The following is a 10,852-nucleotide window of genomic DNA, read 5'->3' on the forward strand; positions in this document are numbered from 1 at the left end:
TTGGCACTTTTTAATTCTGTTATGATGGCACCTCTCACAACTGCCATCTCCTCCACTTGACCCTTAATGGAGACTGATATACCAAGAAAGGTAGTGTTCTCTACCAGTTTTTAAACTTCACACACAAGAATGGTATTCACAGATACACAGGTGAAAATTTACCACATGAAATACTCTTTTTTGTTTGTTTGTTTGTTTGTTTTAGAAACTTGACACTGAAAAAATTATCAGCTTTATTAGGGAAAATATTTCAAAGGTTGCATGACCCACAAACAACACTTTAATCTTTCTCTGCATGTGTGACAGTTTATTTCTTTAATAATGCAGCTTTAGGGGCACCTGGGTGGCTCAGTCATTTTAGCATCTGACTCTTGGTTTTGACTCAGGTCATGATGTCACTCGATTTTAGGGCCCAGCCCCATGTTGGGCTCTGTGCTGACAGTGTATAGCCTGCTTGGGATTCTCTCTCTTTCTCCCTCACTCTGTCTCTCTGCCCCTCCCCTGCTCGCACTTGGTTTCATTCTCTCTCAAAATAATTTTTTTTAAATGCAGTTTCAGTTATTTATCCCAAATATAAGATACTTATCCACGGATTTCTCATTTATAAAAATAATTATAAACCAGTATTTTCTAAATGTATCTAAATGTATTCACCTTCTTAGAAACTCAAAATGGCCATTGGCATCTATGATCAATAACTTCTTTATATATTTATAGGTATATGGGTGTTGTACTATTCTTCCAACTTCCTCTATGTTTAAAATGTTTTGTAACTTAAAAAAAAAAAAAAAACGAAAAAACAAAAAAAAAACTATGTCTCTGTTCTTAACCAGAATTTCCCCAAGTTGTTTAACCATAGTGTCCTTTTCTCCTCCTTCTGGATCTCTCCCTAATAGTAGAAGCAAGTAGGTACCAGAGTTGAAAGGTACACTTTGGGCTACACATCCCAATCTACTGAAAGAACAAAGAATGACTTCTTGACCAAACAAAAGTACAACAGGTCTTAGACTCAAATGCAGAGGAGAACAGGAAGGACAAACCCACACCTCGGAGATTCTTCGCCGTATGAAGTGAGAGGTGGTGGAAGATGACATTACTGTTATTTTCACCACAGCTGTTTTAAAAAACTATTTTTTAATGTTTATTTTTGAGAGAGAGAGAAAGAGTGGGGGTGGGGGGGAAGAAGCAGAGAGAGAGGCACAGAATCCAAAGCAGGCTCCAGGCTCTGAGCTGTCAGCATAGAGCCTGACACGGGGCTCGAACCTACAAACCGTGAGATCATGACCTGAGCTGAAGTTGGATGCTTAACCAACTGAGCCACCCAGGCGCCCCCTTACCACAGCTTTTAAACAACACATGTTCAATGCATATGATAAAACTCTTCTCACCTCTTTGGATAGTAGCGTTTATTCTAGTATAAGAGCTATGGATCTGAGCAGACTATGAACCTAAGAGACAGAATATCTGTCCTCTTTGCACAAGTATATAAATGGCTCACAGCTTCCTGAGATAAAAAGGAAGATTCAAGCTCACCACATATACAATGGAACCAGAGAATTCAGATGAACGAAGTCACTTCAGGAAGGAGTTCTCTTAAATACCTTGGTAACATAATAAGGAGGAGGTTGTAATAGTCAAAATAACTGTGGAATTTTGTATCCTTGAGCAAAATTTTATAAAAGATTCTCTGAAACCACAAAAGAGATAAACTGCCATCCATTTCAAATTTCAGGAGGTCTTTGGGCCATATTCAATAACAACAGGCAATGACAAGACAACATTGTCCTAATTTTATAGATGCAAACAAAGCATACAGATGTTAAGCAACTTGATATGGCCATACGACTAGCAAATAGAGAAGCCAGAATTTGAATCCAGACCCTGTGTTATATCACTTCTTGATCTATCTACAGAGAGGTAAAGTGGAGAAAGGCGTAGCTAGCAGGAACACCTGCTTTGACTCAAGCCTGCTCTCTCCCATCTCACTGAAGAGCCCACAATGAAGGTCACACTAATGGACTCAAATTATTCTGTCTGCAGGTTTGATTCAAGGCACACCACCTCTTTAAAATATGGATTTCATTTAAAATGTTGGAGCACTTTTGACATTCACTTATTTTGACGAGCCATCCCCAATTAGTCTGAATCAGGAAGATTTTACTTGCACTTAACCTTCCATTATGACAAAAACATAAGGAAAGCAAGTGTGTTACTGGTAACTGTAGGGCAGAGCATCAATACAACACGCTGTAAGTCAGTCCTCGTAGAGCAACATAAAGGCAGGATCCCTTTATTTCTTTGCACCTCAAGGTCCCATGTTCTGCAAGTTGAACGTACCCCCCATATGTTACTGCTAACCTCTTTACCCTAAACTCCCAGACCTGCCTTCAAAACTCTAGAGTTGAGCCTGTTTCCCCTACATATAAATCGTAACACTGGACTTTCCAAAACAGTATCTTCGACGAAGCGTAAAAATTTAATCACTTTAATTCTACTACACCTATCTCACAGTGATACTCTGTTCCATTTCATCCAATGAGAGCAACCAAGGTTATATGCCAGATTCAGTGATTTAAACTCATGCTTAGACTAGCTACTCAGAAATTACCTCCTGACCAAACCACACAATCTTCTTAGTATAGACTGTTTGGCTACAATTGTTTTAGGGTACGTATCAAAATTACATCCCAGATTGTGGTAGACAAGTAAAGTCTCTCAGCAGATCTAATTTTGATCTTAGGGATAAAGAAGAAAAAGGGCTTCAAACTTCTTTACAGACAATTTGGCAGGAATTTGTTAGACTGTGGGCTCCCTGAAAGTAGGTCTTATTCACTGTTACTTCCCACATGTGTATTAGGGACATGATAAGCAAGAGCCCACAATAAATTTCTACAAAGGGAATGGACAGGAACATGAACAACAAACCCAAAGAGAATCACCCTTATTTCAACGATAGAGATTGGCTAGGCCAGAATTCTGGCTGGTTATGAGAGCCTCCGAATATTCTCAAATACTTCAGAAAGTCTAATGGAAACCAGGCATTCACCTTAAGGTGAGATTGGACAGGGCAAATTTCCTTGACTTTAGCAGACTTTGTATCAAGTCACTGTGACAAGACCAGTAGCTCAGGTCAGAAGTTCTGATCCTGCACACTGAAGGGGGAGGGGAAATGCTCCCGTGCCTCTCTCCTCTCTGAACCCTTCTTGAGGTGGAAGACACAGTAATCTGACTGGGACAGATTTACAAATGAATAGTGTCTCTGTGTTTTAAGAAGTCAAGCACACACAGGGCTGTAACTGCCTCTGCCTCCTTCTCAGTAAGAGTCAGGGGTAAGAAGATTCAAGATAGGTCTTGGCTTCTTGCTTTTCCCCCTCTTTTTTCTAATGCTTCTATAATCAACTAGTAGGAACATTTCGGCGAAGGAGGAGAGGTCCCAGTTAAGGGCTGAGTACACATGTCCTTTGGAAACTGCACAGGGATGAGGGATTGGCCCAGGCAGGATTCTCAGGGGGTCCCGCCCAGCCTATCACATGCGACCACAGCCGCGGTGAGGTCACCTCTGCCTGAGGTACTTTATGTAGGAAGGAAGAACTTTCCACAAATAGAAGTTGATAAGCAACTTATCAACTGGCAGATCACTTCAGAAAGTTGTGATCTCTCTAGCCACAGTTCTAAGGGAGTGAATGGCAGAACATTCTTAGCACAAGAAACTAACTTGAGGGTCATAACTTGAGGTTGGCAGATCAGGGTGCTAATCCTAGCCCCACCAAACTCGCTAAGCAGCCCTAGCTGGACAAGGCATTCCACCTTTCATGGTCTCAGTGTCCTCAGTGGTCAAATGAGGGTATTGGATTACTAGATAATCTCTGTTTCCCTTCCAACTCCAGCAGTCTATGATTCAGTGAATGACAACTCTGTCTGGTATCTTAAGCACATGTCTTTCACTTGAGCCAACACAGAGCATTTGTAAGACACATGCTTGTTAGCAAATTGGAATTCAGTGTTTGCTGCACAGACTCTGCCAAAGGATTCTTAAAAGTCATCTGATATTCAAGATATAGTCTAATAGATGTGTTAACCATCCTTGAAGAGCTGGCACCTAGGAAGCAGATTCCATTCAATTAATATTTATTGAGTACCGAGAGTAGGAACTTTGACAGGTATTATCTCATTTAAACATCTTTCTTCATGGTTTTTCAATAGATGAACTCATATATATATATATATATATATATATATATATATATATATATTTAATTTATTCACTTTTTGAGAGAGAGAGTGTGAGCAGGGCAGGGGCAGAGAGAGAGGGAGACACAGAATGTGAAGCAGGCTCCAGGCTCCCAGCTGTCAACACAGAGCCTGATGCAGGGCTTGAACTCATGAACCATGGGATCATGACCTGAGCCGAAGTCGGATGCTTAACTGACTGAGCCAGCCAGATGCCCCAGTAGATGAACTCTTGATAGAAGTACTACCAGTCTTTCATATCCAGTTTTTTCCTAAACCATTATGCCAACAAATGATCAATCTCTTCAGATGCTTCAGTTCTTGTCCCTACACTAAGGCACAGCATCACAGAGCACAACCCTGGGCCTCGTTATCTCTGCCCCTGCTGTTTTGCTTAATTGAATAGCAACTTACTATTGAATCCTTCCTCCATTTGACATTGTCCTTGTATTTTTTTTTTTTATTAAACTCTGGATAAAGATATTATTTACTGTGCTTAGTGTTCCTTATATAGGAGCCTAGGAGGTTCACATTTTTGGGGGGTGGAGGGCAGAATCTCACCACTGCACATAAATACGTAAGCTTCCTTTGATCAGAAACAGAAAGGTGCAATACAAAGTTTCTTTGTTATCTCATTTAAAGCCTAGATTAGTGTCCGTTACAATAATCAAGCAATACATCTCAGATACTTTATAGCACCTATTCGTCAATCTCCTTGGCCATCCCAAGTCCTCCTGGGGTATATAAACCCCAAATAAATTATGGGAGATTCCATTTAGGTGACTAGAAGCTCAGGCCACGGATGTGAACCATGCTCCCAGTAGGTGGCCCCCCCTACCTCAGGTGTGGTATTTCATCTCTATCCTCAGTTGTGGAGAAAGAGCCATATTGATTCCCAAATTATAATTTCTAATGAAACCTTCTTTCATATACAGCATTTAGTATAGTTCTTGGTTTAAAAATATTTGGCAAATATTCATTCATACTGATGATATTTTTAGAACCCAAACTGTCCTGCATTTATTCCATTCCCATTGTTTTATTGATTTTATTGGTTAACTCTTTGTTTTCTCCAACCCACTAACCTATGACCTCTTCACCATCCCTCACCCCCCTCCTGTCCTTTTCTTAAATCACAGCTTACTTTTCTTAAGTCACAGGTATACCAACTTCCTCAACAGTATGATCTTCTCTTTCTTTCCATTGCTCATCCAGCTGGCTAACCGTTATCCCTGAGGAATCCTGCTCTCTGCTTTGTCTACAAGGAGACAATATGGTATAAGGAATAAGGGTGATAGCTCTGGAGTTCAACTTCCCAAGGCTCAAACACCTGCTCTGCCACCTAATACCTGTATATCTTTATGTTGCTTAGCACCTCTGTAAAATGAGGATGATAATAATAATGCCTGCCTCATGGATATGAAATAAATAGTTGAAATGAGACTATACATTTAGACTTGTACCAACTGACCATACTAGATAGTCAATAACCATTATTTATTACTATTATTCCATGCATGAGTCATGGAATGAATTTGGGACAATCACATACCAAGTCAGACTTGCTTGCACCATAAGTGGAAAACCACAGATATCAGATGGGCCCTTGATACTCTCTGGCAGCTCTGTTTGCTTTCTCAGTATGTTTGCTCTCCTACTCTCCCACAGCACTGTGCCAAGCCTTCAACTCTCCTCCACTCTCAGTTGATAGAAGCCATAAGATAGAAAATAGAAGCCATAAGACAAATACTACTTCATTTGACTATCATACAATATACAACTACCCATTTTCCCTACCTTTTCTTTAATTCAATGGAAGAAGTTTCTTTGCTTCTGTTAAAGGCAACCCCTGTGATTGGGTTACACGTCCCCTCCACTGTGGCTTTCCCAAGGACTTTCCTTCTGCAATTTCTCTCTTCTCTCTGCATCTTTGGTTCTTCCCTAACACGACTCCCAAGGATCCTCACCCTCTTCCAAGGGTATTCATGCCCTTGTATATCTCCTTCCATTAGTGTGGGTGGAACTTATGACCCAGTACTAACCAACAGAATATGGCAAAAATAATGGCGTACTGTTCCTGTGATTATAGTGAATTATGAGAGATTCTACCTTCCTAAGACAGGCGCTAAGATTCCTCTTGCTGGCTTGATGAAGTAAGAGGCCGTATTGAGGAAGTTCAAGTGACAAAGCACTATGGGGAGTAAAAATGTGGGTGGAGCAAAGGGGATCCAAGCAATAGCCAGCAAGAAGCTGGGACCGTCAAACCTGCAAATGCATGGGAATGAATTCTGCTCACAACCTGAATGAACTTAGAAATGCATTCTTCCCCAGTTAAGCCTTCTGATGAAAACACAGCACACTTAACACCTTGACTGCAGCCTTGTGAGACACTGCAAAGACCCAGTTAGGTGGAACCTGATTTTTAACCCACAGATACTGTGAGAAATGCTGTAAGCCAAAAAGTTTGTGGTGATTTGTCACACAGCAACGGAAAATGAAGGCATCCCCCTCCCCCAAAAGAAATTCCCATAATGCTGTAGTCCTTACACTAGAGTCTACTGTACCCTATGTTAAAAAAAATATAGACCATATGCCCTCCAGATAGTCCCTCTCTCTTCTCTCTTTTCCAATAAAACTTGTTAAGAGGGTTTTTCAGATGTGTCACTATGTCCTCACCTCCCATTCAGTGAGAGGTGAGGACATCACTGCCTTTGCATTCTGCCTTTGCATTCTTTTGTCAAGAACACCAATAAGCTCCACATTATCTAATCTAAGTGGATATATCTCTATGCCTATCTTACTCAACATCCCAGTAGCATTCAACTGTTCAGCACTCTCCACCTTTTGAACTATTTCTTCTTGGCTTATGGGACTTTACATTCTCTGGTTTCCATCAATTTGTTTGGCTGCTGCTTCTCATTCATCTTTGCTGGCTTCTCCTACACCCAAACTTAAATAGTGACGTGTCCAAGTCTGGCCCAAGGCTGTCCTCCTTTGACCTACACTCCCTTTCTAGTCCCCAGCTTTAAATGACATCAACATGCTACCGACTCCCAAATTTTTCTCTCTAGCCCTGACCTCTCCCCTCAGCTCCACATCCTACAGCCAGCTGCCTAATTGCATCTCCATTTGCATGTCTAATTGTCATCTCAGACTTAACATGACCAAAAAGAACACTTGATTTTTCTTTCATAAAATTGGTTGTTCCCCCAGTTTTCCCAATCTCAGCAAATGGCACATTTAACAAACCTCTACACTGGGGCCTCTCATTCCTTCACCCTCCTCCCCTGAGCCATCAGCAAGTCCTTATAGGCTGATCTTCACAAAAGATCCTGAATCTGTCCACTCCTCTCTAACTCCACTCCTGTCAACCTAGTTAATCCAAACTGCCCTCACCTCTCACCAGACTGCAGCAGTAGCCACCCAACTGGTCTCCTTGCTTCTCCCTGCTGTCTTCTATACTCTATACAGCAGGAATTTTTTAAAAATGCAAACTACCTCATATGCCTTTACTGCCTACGGCTTGCCAAAAACTTCATACTCTACTTTAGAAAGGCCCACCAAGCCCTATGTTGCTGGCTCCTACCTGCCTCCCTGACATATCTCGTACCTACCAAGTTCCAGCCACATTCACCTTTTTCTCCTTCCCGCCTCAAGACTTTTGCAACTGTTATTCCCTCTGCTGGAAAGATCTTCCCAAAGTGCATGTGTCAGGCCTCAGATCAAATGTCCCTTCCTCATGGAAGTCTACCCCATACCACAGCAGCTGTCTCTTCTTTCGCCTAGACTCTGTGACATCATTATTTCCCTCATAGCACGCAATCACAATCTCAAGTGCCATACTTGTTTGTTGTTGCTATGACTCTTTTCACTAGATGTGTGCATCTGGAAGGCGCTCACAGCTACGTTCTAGAAGAGTACCTCACACACTGGAGGTGCTCAATAAATATTTGAATAAATGAATGCATAAGTATATGCATAAGTTGTTGACACTGTATATGCATTCGAATAAAATATTAGGAAAAAATGACCTATTAGAAAATCTCTTCAGATGCAGTGTCAGGATGTCATGAAAGCAGTAAAAAATAAAAATAATTATACCTCAAGCTATTCAATGTATACATTACTGCAAAGCTGTGGGCAAACAATGCTATAAAATGAAGCCCATTTTTAAAGAATGTAACAGAAATTTGTCTGGAGATGTAAACAATCTTTTTTGATAATGTGAATCATCACACCCTAGTTATTCTGTTTCCATAGGTTTGATTTTTTTCCTACATTGGGTTTACTTTGATCACGGAGCATAAATTACAATTAATTTTTCTGTCAGTATTTCTGGGCAAAAACACTAAGGAATCACTACTCGCGTTACTCAGTGTCACTGATGCATGTGACTTAATTCCAATCCCAGCTATATCCTGTAGCCATACAATGCAGGCTTTTTAGCAGACCATGGTAATGAGTAGCTCATGGTCTGGATTCCAACAAGCAACTGTCAAAAACTATCATCCCGAATGACTACTTGCTGAAAATTTCTCACTCCCAGAGCCCGTACTTCCAGGGTGGTCTAGGAAACAAATTTGTGCCTATGTCTATTCTGGGATATTCTAAATGCTGATGTTTAGCATTTCTTTGGAATTGCAATTTCATGCTTTGAGGAGTTTTTTTTTTTTCCCCCAAGCCCCAGAAGATAAATAGTCTCTATTAAGCTCACTTGTTTATGTATTTCTTTTCTTCCTGATATACCACTATCCTCTGAAAACTCCGGTAAATAGTTACTCAGTTGATTTTAAGAACCACTCTTGAGGAAAAACACTAACTTCATCGCTTACCACTTGCTGCCCTCAAAACTTCTTAGCAACATACACTGTGCATGAACCTCAACGTGGTTTGCTTTGTCCAATCGCATGCCTGAAAGCCCAGCCAGTCAGTTGTGTAATAATAAACCCCTTATCTCCTGAAGATACACAAACGGAAAAATCTCTCTGTGCTTCAGTGCACAAGAGACTTCACTAGAATTCTCAGCAGAAATTCACATCCATTTTAAATGCCAAATTATCACCCCCCCCCCCCCCACTTTTCCCAATTTCCTCTTTTTTCCCCATTTGCAATTCCGAGGAGGGAAAAAAACCCAAAGGCTAAACAATGTCGAGTTTAAATGGGGGGGTCGGGAGGGTCGGGAATGCCAAAAGCTGCCAGCTAAATGCAGGTAGAAACCAAGGGCTTGGTTTTTGCTTTGGGCTTACCGGTTCCCTTACAAACATCTGTGATGGAAACTCATCAACAATTGTTCTTGGATGAAGAAGGGATTGAGAGATTGACAAGAGAAGCTGCTTACTAGTTTCAATAAGCTTGGCTAGCCCTCAGAATACGGAGAATACTCCTGCTTCCTCGGGGAAGAATAAAATCTCACTCCCTCTCTTACCTCGCGCGTCCCCACCCGGCGTAAACCCGCGCCTACCTCGTCCCATCTCCAAGTTCCCTACCTCACTGGGGAGAAGTGTCCTTTTCCTGCACCCACACGAGACAACAAACCCGACCCGGCCTTTGAGGAACTGGGGGGCGGGGGGGACCGCCTCGAAAAGGTGCTGGGGGCCCGAGGTGTGAGCTAACCAGTTCCCTCGCTCTGCACCGGCGCCGCCTGACACACCCCTCCCGGCCCGGCCTCCACCGGTCGCCAGTCCCCGGCCTCAGCCCGCTCCTAGCCCCGGGGCCGGGGCCCGTCTCCCTCCCCGGGCCGGCGGGTCCCGCGCGCGCCGCTGTGCCCAGCACGCACCTTCAACGCGCCCCGGGCCGGGCCCTTGAGGACCGCGCGGCCGGGGCCGAGGGGCAGGAAGCGCTCCTCGCTGTCCTCCTCGTCTTCGTCGCCGTCCACCACCTCGACGACCACCTCCTCGTCCTCGTCTTCCTCGTCGTCATCCTCCTCCTCCGCGCCCCCTCGGGGCTTCTCCTCCACCCGCCCGAGCCCCCTCCGCCGCCTGCTCCCGCCTTCCTCGTCCTCGTCTTCCTCCCCCAGAAGCAGCAGCACGGGCGACGAGGCGGCGGCGGCCCCGGCGGCCCGAGGGGGGCCGGTCCCGGCGCTGCGCGGCGGCGGCAGCGGCGGCCTCCAGCTCTCTGGGGCCGGGGCCGGGGCCGGGCCCGGGCCGAGGGGCGGGAGCCCGGGCAAGGTGCCTTCCTTGGCGGGCGCGGGTCCGGGCGCCTGCAGCGTGGCGCCCCCCCGGCGGCTGCCCAGGCTGGAGCGCTTGGCTAGACGCCGCGCCTGCATGCCTGACCGCGGGCTGCCAGCCGCGGCTCGGAGCCGGAGAGTTTGTCACCTCCTCCTCCTCCTCCTTCCCCTCCTCTTCCTCCCCGGGCGGCCGCTGTGGTCGCAGGCGCCCGGGGCGCGGGGCTGCGGGGCGCTGCGGGAGCCGCCTCCCCGGGCTTGCAGCTGCCACTGGCTGCAGAGGCGCGGGCGCCGCCTTCGCTGGACCGGCCCGCGGGGACGCCGGCGGCCGGCAGCTACGGCGGGGCGGCGCGGCGGCCGCGGGCGGGGGTGGGTGTGAGCGAGCGGCGCGCTGCCGCCTCCGCCGCCGCCGCCGCCGCTGCCGCCCGGGAGCCGCGGGCCGCGCTGCGCTCCATGCGG

General features: G+C 45.1%; 1 protein-coding gene across 2 annotated transcripts in view; it reads right to left on the reverse strand.

The window, feature by feature from the left end:
• The window catches only part of ZNF704 (zinc finger protein 704), a 239,579-nt gene extending 228,974 nt beyond the window's left edge, over positions 1-10,605 (reverse strand). For both annotated transcript variants that reach the window (XR_013553520.2, XM_060610787.3), the window contains exon 1: positions 10,007-10,605. Coding sequence is in view for 1 of the 2 variants with exons in the window: in XM_060610787.3 (XP_060466770.1) it covers positions 10,007-10,495 (489 nt within the window). In the remaining variant the exon portion in view is untranslated. The remainder of the gene's footprint in view (positions 1-10,006) is intronic.
• Between the last annotated feature and the right edge of the window lie 247 nt (positions 10,606-10,852).

Source organism: Panthera onca, chromosome F2, assembly GCF_046562875.1.
Source record: "Panthera onca isolate mPanOnc1 chromosome F2, mPanOnc1 haplotype 2, whole genome shotgun sequence".
Lineage (NCBI taxonomy): Eukaryota > Metazoa > Chordata > Mammalia > Carnivora > Felidae > Panthera > Panthera onca.